At 50.4% G+C, this 25,215-nt stretch overlaps 1 protein-coding gene across 2 annotated transcripts; it reads right to left on the bottom strand.

Moving 5' to 3' along the window:
* Positions 1-20,872: 20,872 nt before the first annotated feature.
* Positions 20,873-22,892, bottom strand: LOC125512203 (UPF0481 protein At3g47200-like). Of its 2 annotated transcripts, none has more exons than XM_048677286.1 (2): positions 22,165-22,892; positions 20,873-21,821 (listed from the first exon to the last, which is right to left on the bottom strand). In XM_048677286.1, the coding sequence occupies exons 1-2, from the start codon at positions 22,771-22,773 to the stop codon at positions 21,090-21,092; spliced, it is 1,341 nt and encodes a 446-aa protein (XP_048533243.1). In that variant the 5' UTR covers positions 22,774-22,892; the 3' UTR covers positions 20,873-21,089. The 2 variants fall into 2 exon arrangements, with proteins under 2 accessions (XP_048533243.1, XP_048533244.1); XM_048677287.1 differs by having other exon boundaries at positions 20,874-21,818.
* Positions 22,893-25,215: the final 2,323 nt, after the last annotated feature.

The raw sequence follows: 25,215 nt of genomic DNA, 5'->3' as shown, positions 1-25,215 counted from the left end.
TTGCGAGTCGATGGTCGGCTTGCAACTAGGGGGCCCCAACACACACACACATACTTGCGAGTCGATGGTTGACATGCAACCGCGGGCCCAAACACACACACACACACACCCTTAGTTGCGAGTCGATGGTCAGCTTGCAACTGGTGGGCCAAAAAACGCACACCCCACTTAGTTGCAAGTCGATGGTTGACATGCAACTGGGGGCCCAACAAACACACACACCCTTAGTTGCGAGTCGATGGTTGACTTGCAACTGGACCCATAGAAAGACACTCCTCTCCCCTCCCCCAATTGCGAGTCAATGGTTGGCTTGCAATTGGGAGCCCTCGACAAATACACACACCCTTAGTTGCGAGGCGATGGTTGACATTCAACTAGGGACCTCGGTAAACACACAAATACATCTAGTTGCGAGTCAATGGTCGGCTTGCAACTGGGACCGTGACAAACATACACCCCCCCTAGTTGCGAGTCGATTGTCAGCTTGCAACTGGGGGCCCAAACAAACACACCCCCCCCATAGTTGCGAGTTGATGATCGACTTGCAACTGGGAACCCTCGACAAACACAAACAGCCCCTAGTTGTGAGTCGACTGTTGGCTTGCAACGGGGGACCCTCGACAAACACACACACACACACACACCCTAGTTGCGAGTCGATGGTCAACATGCAACTGCGGACCCTCGACAAACACACACTTCCCTAGTTTCGAGTCGATTGTCAATATGCAACTGGGGATCCTCGACAAACACAAATACCCCTAGTTGCGAGTCGGTGATTGACTTGCATCTGGGACCAAAAAATCAGCCCCTAGTTGCTAGTCGATGTTGGACTTGCATCTGAGGCGAAAAAAATCTAACTGAGTTGCAAGTTGAGGTTGGACTTGCAACTGACACCAAATTTTTTGAGCTCAGTTCCGATACGAAGGAAACATCAAGCCCGGTTGCGAGTCGAAGGTGAACTTGCAACTAAAGAAAGAAAAAGTTGGGTACAGTTGTGAATTAATACTGGACTTGCAACTAAGGCGAAAAAATGATTGGTCCAGTTGCAAATTGAGGGTGGACCTGTAACCAAGGCAAAAACAAGAAAAAAACGGCCGCACATAAAAGGTGTTGAACTAATGAAACAAAGAGAAAAATACAAGGAGGCAAAGCAGCCGCAGAATGAAAATGATAAAAGAGGCAGCAAGCAAAGCACCATGTCTATTTCGCTCTACAAAGCAGGCAAATAACAAACGAGAAAAAAAATACCATCAAAACTGACCGGGAAAAAACTAAAAATGGACCTAACAAAAATGGTCGACAATGGGACATCGCAATGACTCGGGGCACGCGCAACAAAACAAAGTGGGATCAAATTTGGACCCAAAAAATACAACAAATAGATCAGACATAACACAACTTAGATGAGACATTGTTAAAGTGTTCAAATATTTTTAAAATGTTGATGAATTTACAAAATTAAAAAAATTATTCACAAATATTGCATGTACTTTAATAAGTGTCCGCACACTTCAAAAAGTGTTCACGTACTGAAAATATCACAAATTGGGAAATGGAAAAAATAAAAATTAAAAGGAGAAGAAATTGAATTACAAAAAATATCATAAATTTCAAATTAAAAAAACAAAAACAAAAAAGCAAAAAAAAAAAGAATAAACACAATGAGAAACTAGAGAAGAAGGCTCAAGGAGAATATGTATGAAAGCTTAACTCTTTGGGTTTTTTTTTTTGAGAATCAACTCTTTGAATTCTACATCCATATCGTACACATGCTTGAAAGAAAAAAAATACTTGGAGCCCATATGAAATAACCTCCCCATTCCACACCAGCAGGCACGTACAACAGGAAAACTGCCACCGGCCTGACACAAAGAAAGCGACTCATTTCCAGCGCGAGGGACACTGCGACACGGGACAAGAAAAAACAGTTTGCACGAATCCTACAGCCTTGATCATACGGTAGGCAAGTTAGATGTGGCATAAGTAAAAATCATCTAGATGTGAATTAGCCAAACTGTTCCACAAACAACATAGCTCATGGCGTTGCTGGAGCAAACTGCTACTGTGTTTTTGACTACTCTGGAGCTGTAGACGTACTGGTGAGCCATAGGAGATGTAGCAGATTGATATATGGAGTCACCACAACTGAAAGGCCTGCTGCTCCGCTGTTGTCGATTGAAACCTGTAAGACGGAGGAGCATTTTTTTTCCTGCTACAGAGGTCTTTTTACAGTCTTTTTTTTAGCCACGGAGGTCTCGTTGTACTTTTTTTACAATAAAGGTCTTGTTACAGTTTTTTTCCAACAGATGCTTGTTGCAATTTAATTATTTTTATAACAGAGATCTTGTTATAGTTTTTTTTTTGCCACAAAAGCCTTGTTGTAGAAAGTAGAGATCATGGGGAGCCAGGTCCAACATCACACGTGGGAGTGCAACCAATGCGGAAGATGCCAGTGTGATAATCCGTCGGCTGAACCATATCATTTCCCATTTTATTTCTTTTTTTTCGGAAACGCTAATGCTTTGCCGGCTGATCGCGCGAAGAGTTCTGCCGCATGTGTAGATGTTGGATCACCTTTATTCATGTGTCCACACGCACGTTCGTTATTTCCCTTGCCTACCACGTGCCCCTTTACCTTATTTTGCAACAACAGTGGTGTTGCAAACCATAGCGGCGAACAGCGACTACAACTTAGACAAGATTTTGCAACATCAGCTCTGTTGCAAAAAACTCTACAACAAAACCTCAGTTGAAAAAATATCTACGACAAGAACTCTATTGCAAAAATAATCCTGCAACACAACCTATGTTACAAAAAATATATTCTGTAACATAACCTTTGTTGCAAATGTCACTGCAACAAGATATGTGTTGCGAAGTAGAGTTGGACGTTGAGCCGCTGGAGTGTGCCACATCCAACGACTCGCGAGGCGGCGGATCTTTTAAAAGATCCCCGGCTGACGCATAGCAGCCCCTTTACTTTACTTGTTTCTCTGCCAGTTTTTCTGTATTTCTTTTCGTATTTTTCATTTTCTCTTCAATTTTTTGTTTCCAGTCTTCCATTTTATTTTTTTAATATCTTCATTTCCCAAATTTATAAATTGTTTTAATCCATGGATTTTGTGTATGAACATCTTTTTACATGTCATGAACATATTTTAAGCATTGCACGAAAAAAATTATATATTTGCATGAACATTTTTTGAGTGTTATTTAAAAAAAATGGTGCAAACATTTGTAGAAGTTGTGCAAATTATTGTTTTTATTACCATGAACATTTTTAAAAAGTGAAAACTTATTTTAAGTGTTGTGAAGTTTTTTTTTAAATGGCACCAATACTTTCATATATGTTATGAACATTTTCTTTAGACTGCACAAACAAAAGTTTCACTTTCATGAACATTGTTAAAAAAATCAAGAAGTAAATGTTTGATTTTTCTTTTGAAATGGGATGAACATTTTTTTTAGATGTTACTGACATTTTCTGAATGTACGAACATTATATTAAAACTTCATGAACATTTTTTCTCGGATGTGTGAACATTGTGAAAAATTTCAAGAACAATCTTTTTTATGAACTACATGAACACTTGTGTATGATACATGAACTTTTTTAAATTACATAACAATAGCCTAAATATATTGAATTTTAATAGAGAACAAATAAACAGAAACTAAAGGTGGGAAAAGGGAAGAAAAAATGTGCTTACGTTGTGCTATATTTTGGGTTAGGCAAGAGCTAGGGGATTAGAAACTTGGCCCAACCCATTTAATTGTGTTGTAGGCGAGCGTCCCATACACCTCCCTACAAGCAATATATAGACAACCTCGAACCTGAGCAGGGTTGTTGGTTACACTATAACTAGTCAGTTAAGAGCATAGTTACTAGGAAGTGAAAAAGCAGTCGAGTTGAAAAGATGTCACAAGCAAACAACACATGATTTCCTGCAAGCACAATTAGGGAATTCTCCAACCCAAATTTGCCGATCGATTCCAGAGGGGAGAGACATTCTCGCTCAAGGGCTCATTTGAAGGATCGGGGACGGGAAAACTATTGACAAGTGGCAACACAACTGGTTACCCATAGACTATAAGATGTGCCAGATCTGAGAATCCTCCACGGCTGGTTAGTGAGCTCATCTTACAAAACTCTGCAGCCCGTGACCTGGAAAAGATCCAAGTGACCTTCATCGTAACAGATGTCGAGGTGATCCTATCAACCCTTGCGCACTAGCCAGGTGGTTCATTTTGGTCTTGGAATTTTGAAAGGAAGGTTGTGTTCTCCATTTGGTAAGCCTATTGAATGCTCGTGGCCACAAAGTTCCGACGGGAGGCGTGGCTAGAGGAACATGGAGACACATCGAACTTGGAGGCAGAGTAGCGAACGTGGACCAAGATGTGGAAAGTACAGGTACCACCGAAGCTAGAAATGCTCTTGTGGCAACTTGCCCAATACTCCATGCCTATGACCAATCTCGTTCATCATAGGCACATGTTTCCGGCCAGTAATTGTGGCATTCGCGGTTCGAAGGATTCATGGAGTTATTCTTTACCTGAGTGTAACATGTCACGTTGTGTTTGAGCACTTGGTGATTCAGATTTAGTTGAACTGATGCACCAAACCAATGAGCCAGATGTCGTGGTCCTAACTCTGACAGTGATGTAGGGGGGTGAGTATGGAGAGGCGAGATCCTAGCTATGGGAAAGTTGTTACACGCGAGGTTTACGAGTTCAGGCCCTTCTCGGAGAAAGTAATAGCCCTACGTCTCGGGGCCCGGAGGCGGTCGACTGAATTATGCGTGTATAGGTTACAGAGGTGCGAACCCTTCCTACTGAGGAGGGGGTGGCTTATATAGAGTTCGCCGGCCCCCTCCTGCCCTCAGTAATACAGGGTTTAAAGTACATTTAAGATTGGGCGTTACTGGTAACGCCTCTAATAAAGTGTTATAATGACCATGAAGACTACTTAACGGCTGACCGTTTGCCTACAGAGCGACTGCTGATCTCCTGGCGGTCGAGTGATAGCTTCTTGGTCGAGTGTCTTGAGCCCGTCGAGTGGGATGCCTTCAAGTCGATTGAAAGGTGATTTCTCCCAGGGGTGTCCTAGAGTAGGACTCTTGGGTCAGGCCCGTGTCCCTACCCTAGGTACATGTCTTCATCATTAGCCCCCGAATGGATCGAGGTTAGAGTGGGGAAAGAGTTGGAGATCTTTCCGACTGGTTCTTCGGGCTATGTGAGTGCCTCGTTTCGGGACAATCGTCACGGATGACGTTGTCAACCTTTTTCAGTCGCCTTGATCCATTCCAGGCCTTCCGTCGAGTGAATTTCTTTGTTTGTGCCATACCGAGTGCCGGCGCGATCGGGGTCTTCCGTTTTTTAGCAAGTTGTTCTGCGGCCCGCGGATGTCGCGGGATTTGGATTTTGGGAAGCGCGCGGGACGGGAGTGGCCGCAGTAATCGGAAGCGATAAAGCGGAAGTTCCTCGATCTCCGCGTCGCCTTTTTCGCCACGTACTGCGCGCGCGTCTGCTGCGGGATTTGACTGGATGGCCTGGGCCTACCGGCCAGCCACTCGGGAGCGGCCCCTTATAAGTTGCCGGCTCGGGGTTTCTAAGCCGTGCGCTCTCTTCTGATTCCTTCCTTCTTTCTTCCTCTCTTCCTTCGCCAGCCCTCCTGCGACCCTCGGCCGTACCCTAGCGCCGCGAGCCCGTGCGAGATCTCCCCGGCGACAATGGTGAAGGGCAAGACCACTGCTTTGGAGCGCGCGAAGAAGGCGGCGGCGGCGGGGAAGGGGAAGAAGTCTTCGCGAGGTGGATCTTCGTCCCGGACCACCCTGCCCAAGGGTTGGATTCAGGGTGATTGGATGCCATCGGTGCTCCGACAGGAAGACCTCGACGACATGGTCGAGGGAGGAGCCATTCCCCACGAGGCCGCGCGTCTCCCGGGGAGGGAGATCGAGCCGCAACCCCGCGACGGTGAGTGCGTGCTCCTCGCCACCCACATCGACCGAGGGTTTTCTCTGCCTCCCCATCCGTTCTTCCGGAGTTTCTTGAATTTCTTCGGAGCGCAGCTCCATCACTTTACCCCCAATTCCATAGTCTACCTTGCCACGTTCATTTCCATGTGCGAGGCTTTCCTGGGTTGCCGTCCGCATTGGGGGCTTTTCAAGCATATCTTCACTTGCCGCTCCCAGTCGGTGAAGAAGGCCAAGTCGAGTGACGAGAAGACGCAAGTTATCCAGTTGTGCGGGGGTCTGGCGATCCAGACGAGGGGGAAGAGCTGTTTCCCCTCTATCACCTTCCCGGAGTCGGTCCGCGGCTGGCAGTCGACCTGGTTCTACTGCCAGGACCAGGCGACCCTCGGGCAGTCGACCGGTCTTCCTCCTTTTTCACTCGACCGAGCCGAGAAGCCTATCTCTCTGAAGGTCACGCCGGAGGAAAGCGCCCAGGTCAAGGTATTGGCGGGTCGAGTGGTTGAACTTGTCCGTGAGGGGGTGACTGGGATGGACCTGTTAGAGGTCTTTCTCCAGAGGCGCATCCAACCGCTCCAGGCGCGAGACCATCCGATGTGGCTGTATTCTGGCCTTAACGACACCACCCGGATCCACCCGGAGGAGGTCACCGATGAGATGCTGGAGGGGTGGTTGTCAAGCATCACAGGGAATAAAGACAACCCCCGAGGAGCCAAAAGGGTGATTCCACTCGACCACTCATATGAAGTGGATCAGGTATGTTTTTGTGTCCGATATCTGATCTTCTGTATTAGTCTTCTTTGTGTAAGTCGACTGACTTTCGTCCTGTCCGTTGTCTTCCAGGCTACCACTGAGATGTACTCGACGCCCAACGGAGCCCAAGGGCCGACCGAGGAAGGCGAGGGGAGCGGAGGCGAGAGCGGGGTCGACCAGGTCGAGTGGGAGTCCGACGGTGAGGGAGAGGAGGGCGACGACATCTTCTCCAGTGAAGAGGAGGAGGAAGCTGAACCCTCCCGCCCGGAGGGACGATCCAAGCTCGCCCACGATCCAGCGCAGGAACGTGGCAAGGCGACCGCTCCTGTCGGGCAGTCGTCGAAACACCCTCGGACTTTTTCTCCTCCGCCGACTGGGAAGGCTCCCAAGCACCCACGAACGGCGCCATCTAAGCCGCCCAAGGCCTTGCCCAAGATGAAGATAGCTGTTCCCACCATTTCGGGGTAACAACAACACTTGCTTTCCTTTGTCGACTGTGGACGGATCCTTGGTCGATTCCCTGGGCCAACTGACTAATCTTTTTTGATTTGTAGTGGAGCAACTTCTGAGGTCTCTGCCAGGAACGACGACCAAGAGATGGAGGACGCTGTCACCTCCAACCCTGGTACGATCACTGCCGTCCTGCTTACGAGTCGACTGAAGTGTTGGTCGATTGAATGTTGTCCTTGCAGCTCCTCCTCATGTTATCGACCTCCCGGACGATGACGACGACGCACCATTGAGGGTGAAGAGGAAGAAGAAGGTGTTGGCTGGCAAGACTCCGCAATCCACTCCCACGCCTGAGGCTGCAGTTCGGGATGATGGCGAACCCACTCGGGCTTCCGTGACCTTCGCTGTTCCTTTGACGAGTGTGCAGCCTTCAGCGTCGACTGCAGATCCGTCTTCGCTTTTTGTTGCGTACCCCGTCCCTGAGGACCAAGCGGCTGCTACGAAGGAGGCTGTACGCCAGGCTGGAGTCATGATGGAACAGGTAAAAGTGGCTCGGGAGGCTTGCCAGGCGGCTTACGACGCAAGCTCGGCTCTTCAGAGCAATGTCCAGGTCAGTCGACTTCAACACTTGGTCTGTTTTTGTATGTCCTTTGAAGATTCTCTTTCCCGAAGGTCTTTAAGTTTGTACACCCACTGGGTGTGTGTGTTGTTTTTTTTGACGAGTGGGGGCACGCTAAGTGCACCCACTGGGTGTAGTCCCCGAGACTACGGTCGGCTGCTGGCAGTCGGCTGTAGTCTTTAAATTGAGTCATAGTTGAGTTTCTTCGCTCTGTCTGATCGGGCCATGTCGAACGGAACGGTATCCCGTCGACTGCGGGCAATCGACGGCTTTCTCTCTCTTCTTTTTTTTACTGGGTGTAGGCTTACTATCTCTTAGCTGCTCGGAAGCAACTTGTCTTTGACTCGACTTCAGGGGTCGGTCGGGTGGCCTTTGACTTGACTTCGGGGGTCGGTCGGGTGGGATAGGAACCGGTAGGGGCATGCTAAGTGCACCCACTGGGTGTAGTCCCCGAGACTATGGTGGACTGCTGGCAGTCGACCGTAGTCTTAGTGTTTACTGCCTTTGTTGCTTTTTCCTTTTTACTGAAATTGCAACTCCTCCTCTCTGGCTTCAGAAATCTTGTGATCTTGGAACCCACTTGGCTGACTTGGAGAAGCAGCAAATTCAAATGAAACTTGATCTGGAGCTGGCCAGGACAGAACTGCAGACGGTCAGAGATGGCGCCGCAGGTAAGACGCCTTTGTCAACTGGTTAGTGTTTCTTCGCTTTCTCTGACTCAATCATCGTTTTTGCAGAAACACGGAAAGAAGCTCTGGCAAAGAAGGATCAGGACTTGGCTGCTGCCCGCAAGGAGGCTGAAGACAAGACCGCTCTGGCCGCATAGAAACTATCTTCGGTCGACCACTTAGAACAAGAAAATACCAAGCTCAAGACTGCTCTGAATGAAGCCAACAGGGAGTGTTCACGTTGGAAGAAGGAGAACCTCACCCTGAGCGAGAAGCTGGAAGGCCTCGCTCGCGGGAGAAACGACCTGGAGAGCTACTTGGGGGACCTCGCGAAGAAGTTGTACCTTAAGCTTGGAGGTGCGCATTCAGTTCCGACTGGTTTTTGAGTCGACTCATTCTGTGAAAATTGTCTTATCCTTGAATCTTGTATGCAGAGCTTTGCCAGAATTTTGAAGAGGAGACCAGTCGAGTGGAGCCGAGCTTGGACCCTGTTAACTCTCTTGTGAAGGACAAGGCCGCAATGAACGTGCTCCGTCTGGAGTCTCGTGTTGACGGCGTCGTGGATTACTTGGCTCGACTGAAGGTTGCCATGACGCGGATCGACCCGACACTTTGGCAGAATCTACGCTCCAGAATGATCTCGAGTCTCTAATGACTCGACTCAATGGAATCTCTGACCGAGTGTAGGAGTGGAAGAAGTCTGCAGCTCGGTGTGGCGCTGACGTGGCTCTGTCCCTGGTCCACGTCCACTGTAAGGAGGTGCGGGAGGAGAAGCTGGCCACCATCCAAGTCGCCAACACGAGGAAGCACAACTTCCAGGACTTCATGGAGACATTCATTCCTGCTGCCTCCCGCATCGCAGATGGAATCGACTTGGATGAGTTCGTCGCCCCTGCCAGTCCTCCTCCTCCTGAGGAATGAAAAAACTTGCCTCGGGATGCCGAGTGTATTTTGTAATCCGTTGAACTCTGCCTTAAATTCGCTTCGGAATGCCGAGTGGAAGTGTAACAGTTTTAACTCTGCCGAGCTGTGGGCTCGAGTACTTTGATCTGAGGTCTCTCGGATCTTTTAGGCTTTATTTGAACTTGATTTGTCGTTGAATCTCTTTGTGGATGACCCGTCGAGTGGGAGGTTTGCTCTCCACTTGGTAGGATTTTTAAACTTAGGCGAGTGCTGACCGCAGCTAAGTCTCTTCGTAGGAGAGCTTAGGCGAGTGCTGGACTGCAGCTAAGCCCTCCGAGTGGGAGGTTTGCTCTCCACTCGGTAGGATTTTTTAAACTTAGGTGAGTGCTGACCGCAGCTAAGTCTCTCCGTAGGAGAGCTTAGGCGAGTGCTGGACTGCAGCTAAGCCCCCGAGTGGGAGGTTTGCTCTCCACTCGGTAGGATTTTTTAAACTTAGGCGAGTGCTGACCGCAGCTAAGTCTCAGCGTAGGAGAACTTAGGCGAGTGCTGGACTACAGCTAAGCCCCCGAGTGGGAGGTTTGCTCTCCACTCGGTAGGATTTTTTGAACTTAGGCGAGTGCTGACCGCAGCTAAGTCTCTTCGTAGGAGAACTTAGGCGAGTGCTGGACTGCAGCTAAGCCCCCGAGTGGGAGGTTTGCTCTCCACTCGGTAGGATTTTTTAAACTTAGGCGAGTGCTGACCGCAGCTAAGTCTCTGCGTAGGAGACCTTAGGCGAGTGCTGGACTGCAGCTAAGCCCCCGAGTGGGAGGTTTGCTCTCCACTCGGTAGGATTTTTTAAACTTAGGCGAAAACGGGTTCGCGGCTAAGTCACCCACTGGGGGTTCTCGTATGTAAACAGAAGTGATAGCAATCATTGGAACACTCTTGACTTTGATAAAAATGAACTGCGGAAGTTTCTCTTATTACATCTTTATGGGAAGGAACTTAAGTGTAAAAGGGGCGGAGTAGTTCCGCATTCCAAGCTCGCGGCTCGTCGATCTGGCGATCAACATTGTAGAGGTGATACGCTCCGTTGTGGAGGACTCTGGTGATGATGAAGGGGCCTTCCCAAGTAGGAGCAAGCTTGTGTGGTTTCTGTTGATCCACTCGGAGGACCAAATCTCCTTCTTGGAAGGCTCGACTCTTCACATGTCGGGCATGGAATCGACGCAAGTCTTGCTGATAAATGGTCGATCTGATCATGGCCATCTCTCTTTCTTCTTCCAGGAGGTCTACTGCATCTTGCCGAGCCTGTTCTGCTTCATCTTCGGTGTAAAGCTCGACTCGGGGAGCGTTGTGAAGGAGATCACTTGGCAGAACGGCTTCGGCTCCATAAACAAGAAAGAATGGGGTTCTTCCAGTCGACCGGTTAGGGGTGGTCCTTAATCCCCCCAAGAACTGACGGAAGCTCGTCGACCCAGGCACCTGCTGCGTGCTTGAGATCACGCATTAGCCGAGGCTTTAGTCCTTTGAGGATCAGACCATTTGCTCTTTCAGCTTGTCCATTCGACTGGGGATGGGCGACTGACGCATAGTCGACACGAGTGCCTTGAGAGGCGCAAAAGGCTCTGAACTGGTCTGAATCGAAGTTTGACCCATTGTCAGTGATGATGCTGTGAGGGACTCCATATCTGAATGTTAGTCCTCTGACGAAACTAATAGCAGTGCCAGCATCGAGGTTCTTGATGGGTTTAGCTTCAATCCACTTGGTAAACTTGTCGACTGCCACAAGCACATGGGTGAAACCGCTCCTGCCTGTTCTCAGAGGACCGACCATGTCCAGTCCCCAGACAGCGAAGGGCCAGACGAGTGGAATGGTCTTCAGGGCTGATGCGGGCTTGTGGGACATGTTGGAGTAGAACTGACACCCCTCACACTTGTCAACTATCTCCTTTGCCATCTCATTTGCTCTTGGCCAGTAAAATCCCGCCCGGTATGCTTTGGCCACAATGGTTCGGGAGGACGCATGGTGACCGCAGGTCCCCGAATGGATCTCATCAAGGATCATCTGACCTTCTTCCGGAGTTATGCACTTCTGACCGATTCCAGTCGCGCTTTCTCTGTACAACTGCCCCTTTATGACTGTGAAGGCCTTGGATCGGCGGACGATCTGTCGAGCCTCTTCCTCGTCCTCTGGGAGCTCTTTCCTTAGGATATACGCGATGTATGGTATCGTCCAGTCGGGAGTGATGCCAAGACTTCCATGATCAGGTCGACCACAGCAGGAACTTCGACTTCAGTCGGATCTGTGGCACTTTTCGGTTGTGGGGCTTCTTCTGTGAAAGGATCCTCCTGGACTGACGGCGAGCGGATGTGCTCCAAAAACACATTGCTGGGAATGGCTTCTCTCTTGGAGCCTATCTTTGCCAGATCATCAGCTGCTTGATTTTTCAGTCGGGGGATGTGATGAAGCTCTAACCCCTCGAATTTCTTTTCTAGCTTTCTCACTGCATTGCAATAACCAGTCATAGCTGGACTTCTGACGTCCCACTCCTTCATCACCTGATTAACCACCAAATCTGAGTCGCCATAGACCATGAGGCGACGGACGCCGAGTGAAATGGCCATGCGCAACCCATACAAAAGTGCTTCATACTCTGCTTCATTTTTGGAGGAATCGAAGTGAATCTGGAGAACATATCTGAGCTTATCTCCTCGGGGGGAGACTAGAACTACCCCAGCACCGGAACCATTCAGCATCTTAGATCCATCGAAGAACATGGTCCAGTGCTCCGAGTGAACTTGAGTCGGAAGCTGCTGTTCAATCCACTCGGCGACGAAATCTGCGATCGCTTGGGACTTAATAGCCTTCTTTGCTTCAAACCTGATATCTAAGGGAAGGAGTTCAATCGCCCACTTGGCCACTCGACCAGTTGCATCTCTGTTATGCAGTATCTCTGACAGTGGGGCGTCGCTGATGACTGTAATGGAGTGGTCAGAGAAGTAATGTGCAACCTTCTTCGTGGTCATGTAAATCCCATATACAAGCTTCTGGTAGTGAGGGTATCTTTGTTTTGAAGGAGTCAAAACTTCAGACAGATAATAGACTGGGCGCTGAACTCTAAAGGCCTTTCCTTCTTCTTCCTGCTCGACCGTGAGTACTGTACTGACAACTTGTCCTGTGGCCGCAATGTACAGCAGCAAAGGCTCTTTGCTGGTTGGGGCAGCAAGCACCAGCTGGGTGGAGAGCAGAGCTTTGAGTTCTGCAAACGCTGCGTCAGCTTCTGGAGTCCACTCGAACTTGTCGTCGAGGTCTTCGTGTCGGAGCACCGATGGCATCCAATCACCCTGAATCCAACCCTTGGGCAGGGTGGTCCGGGACGAAGATCCACCTTGGAATACTTCTTCATCAGTCGGTAGAGAGGCAATGCCTTTTCACCGAGGCGAGAAATGAATCGACTCAAAGCGGCCAAGCAACCTGTAAGCTTTTGGACATCGTGCACGCGCACAGGACGCTTCATCCGGAGTATGGTGCCAATTTTCTCAGGATTGGCGTCGATCCCTCGTTCGGAAACGAGAAAACCGAGTAACTTCCCGCCTGGAACTCCGAATGTGCATTTTGATGGATTGAGCTTGATATCATACCTCCTGAGGTTGGCAAAAGTTTCAGCAAGGTCAGCTCGCAGGTCGGAACCTTTGCGTGACTTGACCACAATATCATCCATGTATGCCTCCACATTCCGACTGATTTGAGTGAGTAAACACTTCTGAATCATTCTCATGAACGTGGCTCCGGCGTTTTTGAGGCCGAACGGCATAGTGACATAACAGAAGCATCCGAATGGGGTGATGAAAGCTGTTTTGATTTCGTCGGGTCCATACAGACGGATCTGATGGTATCCGGAATAAGCATCTAGAAAAGACAATCTCTCGCACCCCGCAGTCGAGTCGACTATTTGGTCGATGCGAGGGAGAGGAAAATGATCTTTCGGGCAGGCCCGATTGATATGTTTGAAATCAATGCACATGCGAAGTGACTTGTCCTTCTTGGGGACCATGACGACATTGGCGAGCCACTCAGAGTGGTAAATTTCTCGGATGAACTCTGCTGCTAAGAGCCGAGCCACCTCCTCGCCAATGGCTTGCTTCTTCTGAACGGCGGACCGCCGAAGATGTTCCTTCACAGGCTTGAATTTTGGGTCGACCCGTAGACGGTGCTCAGCCAGCCCCCGGGAACTCCAGGCATGTCGGAGGGTTTCCATGCGAAGATGTCCCAGTTCTCACGGAGGAGCTGGATGAGCGCTTCCTCCTATTTGGAGTCAAGCGTCGTTGAGATGTGAGTCGGGGCAGCGTCGGGGTCGGTCGGGTGAACGTTGACTGTTTTTGTTTCACCGGACGACTGAAAAGATGATTCTGAAGCAGGCTTCTTGGCTCGTAGCAACTCGCTTGGGTCGGCAGTCTTTTGGTACTCTTGCAGCTCGACCACTGCCATCTGAGCATCTGCAATCTTTGAGCCCTTCTGAAAGCACTCTTCCGCCTTCTTCCGATTGCCTGTGATAGTGATCACACCTTTGGGGCCAGGCATCTTCAGTTTGAGGTACACGTAACATGGCCGGGCCATGAAGCGTGCGTAAGCTGGCCTGCCCAAAATGACGTGATAAGCACTTTGGAAGTCCATGACCTCGAATGTCAATTTTTCCTTGCGGTAATTCTTTGAATCATCAAAAACCACATCAAGAGCGATCTGGCCGAGTGATTGGGCTTTCTTCCCAGGAATGACTCCATGGAAACTCATGTTACTGGTGCTGAGTCTGGACATCGGAATGCCCATTCCTTTCAATGTTTCAGCATATAATATGTTCAGGCCACTGCCTCCATCCATCAGGACTTTAGTCAGTCGAGTGCCTTCAACAATTGGGTCGACCACCAAAGCTTGCCTCCCAGGGGTGGCAATGTGCGTCGGGTGATCAGACTGGTCGAATGTGATGGCAGTCTGGGACCACTTCAGGTAACTGGGTGTTGCCGGGGCAACCATGTTCACCTCTCGGTTAATGACTTTCAATCGACTTTTGCTTTCGACATCGGCAAAAATCACCAGGGTGGAATTGACTTGGGGGTATCCATCGTCACTGTCTTCCTTATCCTCGATTCTGTCCGACTCTTTTTCCTTGTCCTTGGACTGTTTTCCTTGGAACTGCTGGATCAGGAGCCGGCACTGTCGAGTGGTATGCTTTGGGTAAATGAAATTACCCTCTTCATCCTTCTTGGTGTGGATGTGACATGGCAGATCCAAAACATCGTTTCCATCTTGATCCTTGACTTTTTTGGGCTTCCAGGTGCCCTTGGGTTTTCCCTTGAAGCTTCCCTGGGCTACGGCCAGGGCCTCCCCAGGAGCGGCCGGCTCGGCCTTCCGCTTCTGCTTCCGACTGGAATTGCCTCCAGTTTCCTGGGCGACTGCTTTCTGCTTGCCACTCCGGAGTCGATATTCGTCTTCTCCGTTAGCATACTTGGTGGCAATCTCCATCATCCGATTCAGAGACATCTCTCCAGTTCGACCGAACTTCAGATTCAACTCTCTGTATTTAACACCTTCCTTGAAGGCACAAACCGCTTGATGGTCCGGCACGTTCTCAACCGAGTGATGCAGTGTGATCCACCTCTGGATGTATTCCCTCAGAGTTTCATTCGGCTTCTGCACGCAAGACCGCAGCTCGGTTAGGCCTGCGGGTCGCTTGCATGTTCCTTCAAAGGTTGTGATAAACACTTGGGAGAGGTCCTCCCAAGTGTAAATGCTGCTGGGTGCCAACTGATTTAGCCATGCTCTGGCCGAGCCCTCTAACATGAGAGGCAAATGCTTCATGGCCACCTCGTCGTTGCCACCGCCAATCTGTACAGCCACTCGGTAATCTTCGAGCCAGGTGTCAGGCTTAGATTCACCGGTGAACTTGCCGATTCCAGTCGCCAACCTGAAATTGGGAGGTATCACTGCGGCTCTGATGGCTCGACTGAAACACTCTGGCCCTGAAGCGCGTACTCTGCTGCTGGCAGGAGCATCTCTGTTGTGGCCTTCTCGATGAGCTCTGTTCCTGTTAACCAAACCTTGAACGAGGATGGATCTCGCATCAAAGCCTGGGTCTCTGGGGTCGACTGGAACCCTCTGCCCAACGCTACGAGGGCGTCTGTCATCTTGCCGTCGAGGCGCATATGACCCACTCCTCGGGGGAGGGGTTGGCACTCGACGTCGATCATAACGGTCGAATCGGTGATCATACTGCTCATTCCTCCTGTACTGATCATACTGGCCACCACGTCCCTCGCGCCTCGGGGGCGATCTCGGGCTGTGAGCTGACTCGACTGTATCTGTCGCGACATACCGACTGTGGATCCTATTCCGCGACTGAAAGACAGCGGAATTCTGGTCTCCCGCCGCCCGGAGCAATGCTCTGATCTGTAACAAGCCCCTGCCAGCCTCCGACTGGGAGGGCTGAATCGATTCTGCTATACGGGCCGCGGCGGCCAGATTCTGAACTAGGGTTCGATATACCCGCGTCGGCGGGAAGAGCTGGCGTCGACTAGACTCGGGAGCCCGCTGACGCGCTTGCTCGTCGAGTGCTCGCTGGAGATTCTCCAGTCGAGTGCGCTCGGCCAAGTTGGCCAAACGCGCGTCCTCCAAGGCCCGGGCCTCGGGGGTCTCTCCGACGATAGGAGTGCGGAGCGCGTCCATGTTCCGGCGGCGAAGCTCCTCTCGCTGCAATGACGTGAGAGGTTCGGGGAGATATCGTCGTGGGGGTGCGACGGATCGCCCCCACCCGCGCCTCCGTCAGTGCGAGGGAAACCAGGGGGACTGTGTGTTCCATCGACCGCCAGAACCTCAGCCGCTGGATCGCTGCTGTCGCACTCGGATGCGGTCTCCACGGAGCCAGTCGACAGATCGAACAGGCCGTAGAGGGATTCGACGGGCTCGATGGCCGCGACTTGCGGGGCTGCCGATTGGCGGGCCACGGCGTGCCTCACCCACCGCTGAAGTCTCGACCGACCGGAGCGCTTGCGCTGGTGGGAGACAGGGCGGGGAGACGATATGGGGGCCGACCCATATTGGGTCGACGGTTGCCGCAGGAGGACGCCGCGAACGCATGCGCGGAAATGTGTCGCACCGCGGGCGGGGAGCGCGTCGATGTCGAGCGGCGCCTCCTGAAGCCAGGCAGAGTCGTCGATGATGAAGGTGAACGCGCCGAGACGGATCTCGCGGTCCTCCACCAAAACTCCGCAAGAAAACATGATCAAAGGGATCGAGAAAAATCACAACTTCTCCAACTAAGCGCTAAGATTCTTGCCCCATGGTGGGCGCCAACTGTCGTGGTCCTAACTCTGACAGTGATGTAGGGGGGTGAGTATGGAGAGGCGAGATCCTAGCTATGGGGAAGTTGTTACACGCGAGGTTTACGAGTTCAGGCCCTTCTCGGAGGAAGTAATAGCCCTACGTCTCGGGGCCCGGAGGCGGTCGACTGGATTATGCGTGTATAGGTTACAGAGGTGCGAACCCTTCCTACTGAGGAGGGGGTGGCTTATATAGAGTTCGCCGGCCCCCTCCTGCCCTCAGTAATGCAGGGTTTAAAGTACATTTAAGATTGGGCGTTACTGGTAACGCCTCTAATAAAGTGTTATAATGACCATGAAGACTACTTAACGGCTGACCGTTTGCCTACAGAGCGACTGCCGATCTCCTGGCGGTCGAGTGATAGCTTCTTGGTCGAGTGTCTTGAGCCCGTCGAGTGGGATGCCTTCAAGTCGATTGAAAGGTGATTTCTTCCAGGGGTGTTCTAGAGTAGGACTCTTAGGTCAGGCCCGTGTCCCTACCCTAGGTACATGTCTTCATCACCAGATGTTAAAAGGTGGATGCTGTCTTTGAAGGATTATATACTGCATATAGATTTTGTGACTATCTTAGTTACTCTATGGGCCATCTAGCACGTGAGAAGGAAGCCACTCCGTGATTTTTTTTTGAAGTCCCACACATCATTTTATCGAAGGCTACATGGCCAACCTTTTTGGTTCCAAGCACCATCCAGCACCTTGACTGCAAGTCTACTGAAACATTGTTGGCTCGGCACATTGGATCCCCCTCCCGGTGTTGCAAAGATCATACTTGATGGGATCGTTTCGTGAGCATCTAGTGCATCATCTTTAAATGATCCATGAGTGGGGTCCATGACCCTTCGCTCACGACGCTTTAACTGGCAGTCTGCATGACTAAGATGGTTTGATTCGATTGGTTGTGTTAGAGCCTGGTCTTGTCGCCTCATGACCAAAGCTCTGTATTTGGGAATTTTCACAAGTGTTGTGCAGGAATCAACTTGCACTAGCAGGCTTCCTGGGATGACTTGTCGTAAAGATTGGCTATCTACATCTACAATTCAAGAACATGGGAGCTTCATAAACCGGCTTCGGCTTTGACAAGCTTGCACAGGCTAGCGCCAGCAGATCAACATCGACCAGGAAGCAGCCGGATCCAAAGACCAGTTCAGGGGCTATTGAAGGTGTTACGCTCCATAGGTGCCCACCTTACCAGGAACTAACCTTTTTTTTGAGAAAAGCTTGCTAGGCTTTATTGATCAGCTGAAATGTTTGCAGGAATTACAATTAGGTCGTGTGGAGTACCCAACCATAGGTGTCTTCCAACAGGAAGAGAAACACCAAACCTAGCTAGCTTATGAGGTTCAAAATTTGACTCTCGAAATTCAAAGCAAAAATTACAAGAATTAAAAGTGGTAGAAGTTTCCAAAATTTCCTTAATGATAGCGCCATAATCTCCTCCTGCTCCCTGGTGAATGTGTTGTATCGCTTGCTTGTAGTCCGAAGCGACTTGAATATTTTCCATGCCAAGATCTTGCGCCAGAGCCAAACCCTCCCTACATGCAATCGCCTCGAGCGACGGAGGATCAACTAACCCATGGATCACAATCATGGACGAGCCAAGAAAAGCTCCATCCCGATCTCTGCATACCGCGGCTGCTGTGCCCACAGTCTGATCTGTTGAGACACCTGCATCAACATTGATTTTAATAAAGCCTTCTAAAGAAGGAATCCATCTGCTAGTAACTCCAGGTTGTGCCCTTGCTGCTATATGTGCTTCTGGACGAGGTGCAAGCTGTTCTAACTCAGCAATAAAATTAACAACAAAGTTGTAAGTCGCATATGGACTCTGGTTTATCCCCTCGTGGATCAATTTCCTCCTAGCATACCAGATTGCCCACAATGTAACAGCCATCTTTGTCAGCTCATCGTGACTAAGTACATCCATCATAGAAAACAGCCAAGCTCGCGCTGAAGGTTCCGATGTTACAATCATATGTTCCAAAAGTTCATGGTCCATCAAAGCCCATACACATCTTGCCATGTTGCATTCTAACAGGCTGTGCCTCCAAGAATCTTGTGCACCACACACATAGCATTCCTCATGGTGGGACATATTTCTGTTTTTTCGAACATCTTCTGAAGGAAGTGAGTTTTTCGACAAGCGCCACAGAAAGTTCCTCACCTTTGATGGAACCGACACCTTCCACAACTTCTTCCATGACTTAACATTTTCAGTGTTGTTTCAGGAGGACGCTCTCTCCTCTAGCCAGTCCTCCCTGCGTCTCTTAGTTTCTGCCAACATCTTGTACGCAGACCGAACAGAGAAGATTCCGTTCTTCTCAAAACCCCAAGACCAAAAATCATCTATTATCCGTGTACACAATGGAATACTTAATATAGCAGCCGTATCATAAGGGAGGAAGACTTGTTCAATCAGCTCAGTATTCCATCTCGCATTTGTTTGATCGTTTAGGTCCGCCACCAACTGTGGTGGGTCATTAACTCTCGCCACTATAGGTCTCATATTCTCTTTGCGGGGAATCCAGTTCATATTCCAAATGTCAATGGTGTTTCCTCTACCCACCCGTCGGATCAGACCAAGTTTCAGAGTGTCACGACCCTCTATCATGCCTCTCCAAATCTGGGACAGGTGTCCACCAAGCTCTGCCATGAGAAAATCGCTGTCAGGGAAGTAAACTGCTTTAAGAATTCGGGCACTTAGAGATCCAGGATTTTCAAGTACCCTCCACGCTTGCTTTGCCAAAAGAGCCATATTAAAGATTTCAAAATCTCGAAAACCCAAACCTCCCAGATATTTTGGCATGCTCATCGTGTCCCAAGAGACCCAATAAGGTTTCCGCTGACCTTGTTTGCTACCCCACCAAAACGCTTTGATCATTGATGTTAGTTGCTGGCATAAACCTCTGGGCAACTTAAAGCATGACATGGAATAAACTGGCATTGCTTGAGCTACAGATTTAATTAAGACTTCCTTACCAGCTGAAGAGAGAAGCTTTTCTATCCATCCTTTTATTTTACTCCACAATCTGTCCTTTAGATATTTAAAAGCACCATTTTTTGAACTTCCCACATCAGAAGGCATGCCGAGGTATTTTTCATTTAGTTGCTCGTTAGGCACGTGCAAGATGTTCTTGATAGTCGTCCGAACCTCCTCTGAACATCCCTTACTGAAGAAAAGGGAGGATTTATCCTTATTTATTCTCTGACCCGAAGCTTTTGCATATGTCTTCAACAAAAGAGAAACTTCTTCAGCTCCCTCACTATTTGCTTTAAAGAACAGCAGGCTGTCATCTGCGAACAACAAATGATTCACCGATGGGGCCGATGAAGCCACTTGTATGCCACTTAGGTTAGATGACTGAACACTGGGTTTTAAAAGGCACGAAAGGCCCTCTGCTGCCAGCAAAAAGAGGTATGGCAAAATAGGATCCCCTTGACGGATACCACGCGTTGGAATGAAAGCACCAAGCTTTTGCCCATTAAAAAGAACTGAGAAAGAAACCGAGGTGACCATGCCCATAACAATGTTCACCCATCTGTCTGTAAATCCCAGTTTCAACATGACTGCCCTCAAGTAAGCCCACTCCACTCTGTCATAAGCCTTCATCATGTCTAGCTTCAGTGCACAATGTCTGTGTTTTTGGGCTTTGTTTCTCTTCATGAAATGTAAGCACTCATATGCAGTGATAATATTATCAGTAATAGGTCGGCTATGTCATGGGCCAATCAACTCGGCCCATGGCCTCACAATGTGGTGGGCTGGAAGACCTGGAGTACAAGACACGACAACTCGCGTCCGGAGGACGGCTCTGACCGAAGTAGAACCTGTAACCCCAGACTCCAATTCCTATATAAACCTTCCGGCCCACAAACCTTCGTCGGTGACAAGACTAGTAAAGAAAAGAACAACAAGCGCAACCTTTGCGGTGGAAAAATCAAACCGGCCTGGTTCAGTAGTGTTGATGGACTGTTATTTTTGTTAAATATGAGTCGACTGAGCGAGTGAGCGCTAGCCACATCCTAGAAATTTATATATGGTTGGTTGCCTTGTTCATGTTATGAGGTCGTCCTATTTTTTGTACTCCACAAAGTTGTAGTAAATCATCGATAATTAATATGAATAAGAGGGAGTAGTATTTTATAATGCCCCAGGGATGAGGATAAGAGCTACCCGGTAAGTTGAACACGGATCAAAAATATTATTCTCATTTTTCTACGACAACATCATATGAGTAATGTCATCACAGTCATGAACTGATGCAACTAAAACATTATCGATAAAAGCCACACCGTGATCAAACACGCTTCACTCAAATATCAGGAGTAAATCGAACAAGGTAGAAGTGGAACTTATAGCTTAGATATAAGCTAGCTGGTGGTGGCATCCTGGTAGAACTGTAGCACGGTGTAGACGGTCTGCATGATGGTCATGCCGAGGAGGAAGACAGCGGCGGCGAGGGAGAGGAACGACCAGGGGCTCTTGAAGTAGGTGTGCACCAGGTTGGCGCGCCAGCGGTTCCATCTCTTCCGGCAGTAGGCGTTCACCTGGCGGTGCACGTCGTCCAGCGCGCTCTGCGGCTCCAGCACCACGTCCCTCGACATCCCGCTGAAGAGCTTCGCCACCGCCTTGTCGCTGCCCACCGTGTTGTGGACGATCCTCCTGCAGGTCAGCAGCGCCACGTCCGCCGCCGTGTCGATCATGTTGTCCATGAAGAAGACGTAGGCGGTCACCTCGTTGCCGGCGCCGGCGTGCAGCCGCTCGAACGCCATCAGGTTCAGGAGCATGTACTCCGTGGTGTCGTCCACCACGATGGCCGGCAGGCGGAGCACGCCGCGGTGGAAGCTGATGTCCAGGAGGCTGCTCGTCCGGCTCCGCTTGAACCGAACGCCCGCCTCGTAGAGCTCCTCGGCGGACCGGATGATGTCGTCCGGGACCGCGTAATCCGGAGGCGCGGGGGGAGCCGTCTGCGTGGGGCCGTAGAGCAGGCTCCGGCGGAGGATGTCCAGCGGGTGGAGCGCCAGTCCGACGCCGGTCGCCGGAGGCCAAGCAGCCGGGGTTAGAAACCTCTGCACCATCCGGTTGATCAACTCCTCGTTCTGCTGCCAACAACGTCCGTCCGTACCATTAGTAGGTACAATCATGGCAAAGGCCGACTTCAGTGTGAGATCTATCAGCACATACCACTAGCAAAAATGCTTTTTCTTTACTTTTTTTGTACTACATGCATGGTAAGAAGCTAAAAGGTAGCATCAACTACATTGCTTGCAATGGAGCAATGGAATAAAGAACCATTCGGCTACACTTTGCTGTTTTGGATCTTCTGTTCAGCTATAGTCTTTTCTACTGCATAATAATTTTGTTAATTCGCTGGCGAAATTTATGTTAAGTTTCATGATACTATAAAGAATGCATGCGTTGTCTCATGGCTTAATTAGTTACTACCTCATCTTTGCCGGTCTCGACGGCGAGGAGCTTGTGGAGGACGAGGAGCGGCAGCTGGTTCTCGATCATGATCATGTCGCGGCGGATGTAGGGCACGGTGTAGAGCAGGCCGTGGTTGCTGAAGACGGGGTCGTTGGGCGCGTAGTCGTTCACCTCGAAACCGGACGCCGTCCTCATCACCTCCAGCAGGAAGCACCCGTCGGTGACCATCATCTCGAGGAACCTCTCCCTCCTCTCCTCCTCGCAGCCGAGGGCGCCGCGCCAGTCGTCGGCGAGGCCCTGGTACGCGCCCTCTAGCTGCTCCGCCACGCCGGCCACGGCCACCACGAACTCCGACAGTGGCTTGCGCGCGCGCCGGAGCAAGTGGAGGAGCGACCGGCGCTTGTGCACATCCATGGGCAGCAGGTGCGGCTCGCCGTGGTGGAAAGGGCCCAGGGACACCACCTGCGGCTGGTAGGCCTTGAGATTCAGGTGCTTGATGCACGCTGGCACGCGGTAGATGCAGTGCCACTGCCACTGCGCCGACTCCGTCGACGGGTCATGGCCGCTCAGCGCCGCGTCCACGTCCGCCACCCACACGCTCTCCTCAACCCTCCGGCGAGAGGCCATCTGAGTCACTTGCGAACTTAAGCACCTAGTGTCATGAATTGCAGCGCCATGCAACAGGAGCGAGCCTAGATATGCTTACCACTGTGTGCTGCACACTGGCACTGCAGGTGGTGGAATGTATAGATCCAGACCGGCCGTCGAATCGAAGCGAATAAAGAAGTAGCGTGGTCTCAAGGGGAGTCTTTACAGCACAAACGAACCAGCACTCTGACAGAGACTAGGTGGGATGAGTGATGCCTGCAGATTGTGTAGGCTTTCGGAAAAGAAAGATGATCGTGAGATGGTGAGCAGGCCGGTGAAAGAGACACACGGATCTGAGTAAAAGAAGCAGAATAAACTAAAGACGCGGGCAACTGTTTTTTAGGCAACAATGCTATGTTTACGGATTAATAGGGGGTTTTGCAGAGCGTTTGTGACTTGTCAGGTACTGATTGGATTATTGAAACACTAATGCCCATGTGTGGGCGTTTGCATCTCGCCCACACACGTGAATCCACATCCATTTGTGGTTGCACAAATGTTGGCATATTTATGGTGCCATGTAAGACTGGGCTGCTATGTGGCATTTATCCGGTCGTCCACACGTCCGTTTTCACACACGGAGGGACCGATGTGTGAGCGTTTAACAGTTCGCCCACACAGGGGCTGGTGTGTGAGCATTTATCAGTTCGCCCACACGCCCGTCTCCTCTCCCACACCCAAAACTGCCAGTTGCCATGTGTTTTGCAGGGTACATGACAACTGGCCTACTGTGCTTGTAAGCAAATGACAACTCTCTCTTTTATCCGAACATGTCAGTTGCCATGTGTTTTGTAGGATACATGTGTGACGCCCCAAGACTGGAGCTTCAGTTGCCTTCCATGGTTTCCGGGTTTCGTCATGTGATTTGTTTGGTTCGTTGCATTCGTCATTGCATCATGTCATCATGCCATCATGTCATTTCTTTTTTTAACTCAACTAAATAAATAGCATGGATCTTAGATCCATTTAAACCGAGAAAATTCACATAGTGATTCTCTTTATAACATATCCTCCCGATATTAGGGAGCTATATTAAATATTCCATTTGTTGGAATTAACCGGAACACACTTGCAAAATAATTCTCAATGCCTTTGTTATCACAACTCTTGGCCTCTAACTTTGCTATTTATTCTTTCATCATATTCCGAGGTTCCTCCAAAAACCCATTTTTGGATACTCCTAAAACCCCGCCCTAGTTCAAACCCATTTGAATTAAATTCAAATGAGTTTGAATTCTTTTCGTTCGATCTTGGCCATTTCTATTTTCTTGGAACCAACGCATTTTTGTGAGTCCGGGGAAATTACCCCCATGCCCAAATTCCATCCCTAACCCTCTCTTTATATTTTTCTTCTTCTATCTATTTTTTTTTTTCTTAATGGTTAAGAGAAGAGAGTGTGAGAGAGAAGAGAGCCTGCAGCCCAGCCGACCAGGCCTATGGCCTTTTCCATCTCCACCAAAAGGCCCAAGGCCCAGCCGGCGCCCTGCTTAACCTAGCCCGACCGATTCCCCTGCTCGATCCCTTTCTCTCCCTCGTTTCCTCCTCCAGCTGCCTCACGCATCGCACCAGGCACCAGGGAGAGAGCAGCGCTGCTCCTCATCCTCGACCCCCTCTGCCTCCTTCCTCCTCCGCCGCGCCAACTCCCTCCTTCTCCTTCCCGAGGCCGCCCCTGCCGTCAACCAACGCCCCTGCCGTCCCCGCGCCTCTTCCTTCCTCCGGCGCCTCAAGCTCCCATGGCCGACAGCCCCGCAGCACCAGGACGGCCTGCCCCCGCCATCGCGACCCCACGTCCACGCCGACCGCCCCAAGCTCGCTCTCCTCCGGCCTCGTGCCGCCCCGCGGCCCCTGCGTTCCTCGCGACTCCGCTCCGCGGTCCTTCCTCCTTGCCAGCGTCCAGCCCGAGGAGCTCCGCCCAAGCCTCTGCTCGGCGCCGCCAGTTTTCCTCCATCGGGCGCCTTGCTCCGTCCCTTGCACATCCGCTGCCGTCGGCAGCGTCTGCACTTCCACCTCCCTGCCTAAGCTGCAAGTTCCTTCCATGGTGCATGCGCTCCGTTCTCTGTTGCCGTTGCTCCACTGGGTTCCCGGCGACCCCCGCGTCCCGCTGGACCAGTGCTTGCCCCACTGCTGCTTTGACCTCCCTTGGTTCATCTCGTTTCCCAACGGACAGCAGCCTGATGGCTTCTATGTTCCATGTGTCTTCTGCACGACAAGGCCCGGTGCACCTGTCGGTGTCAAAACCGGAGGATCTCGGGTAGGGGGTCCCGAACTTCGGATGGTAACAGGAGGCAGGGGACACGAAGTTTTACCCAGGTTCGGGCCCTCTTGATGGAGGTAAAACCCTACGTCCTGCTTGATTAATATTGATGATATGGGTAGTACAAGAGTAGATCTACCACGAGATCAGAGAGGCTAATCCCTAGA

This window comes from Triticum urartu, chromosome 6 (assembly GCF_003073215.2).
Source record: "Triticum urartu cultivar G1812 chromosome 6, Tu2.1, whole genome shotgun sequence".
Lineage (NCBI taxonomy): Eukaryota > Viridiplantae > Streptophyta > Magnoliopsida > Poales > Poaceae > Triticum > Triticum urartu.
Note: the sequence above shows the minus strand (reverse complement) of the source record. Positions and strands in the feature narration are given on the sequence as shown.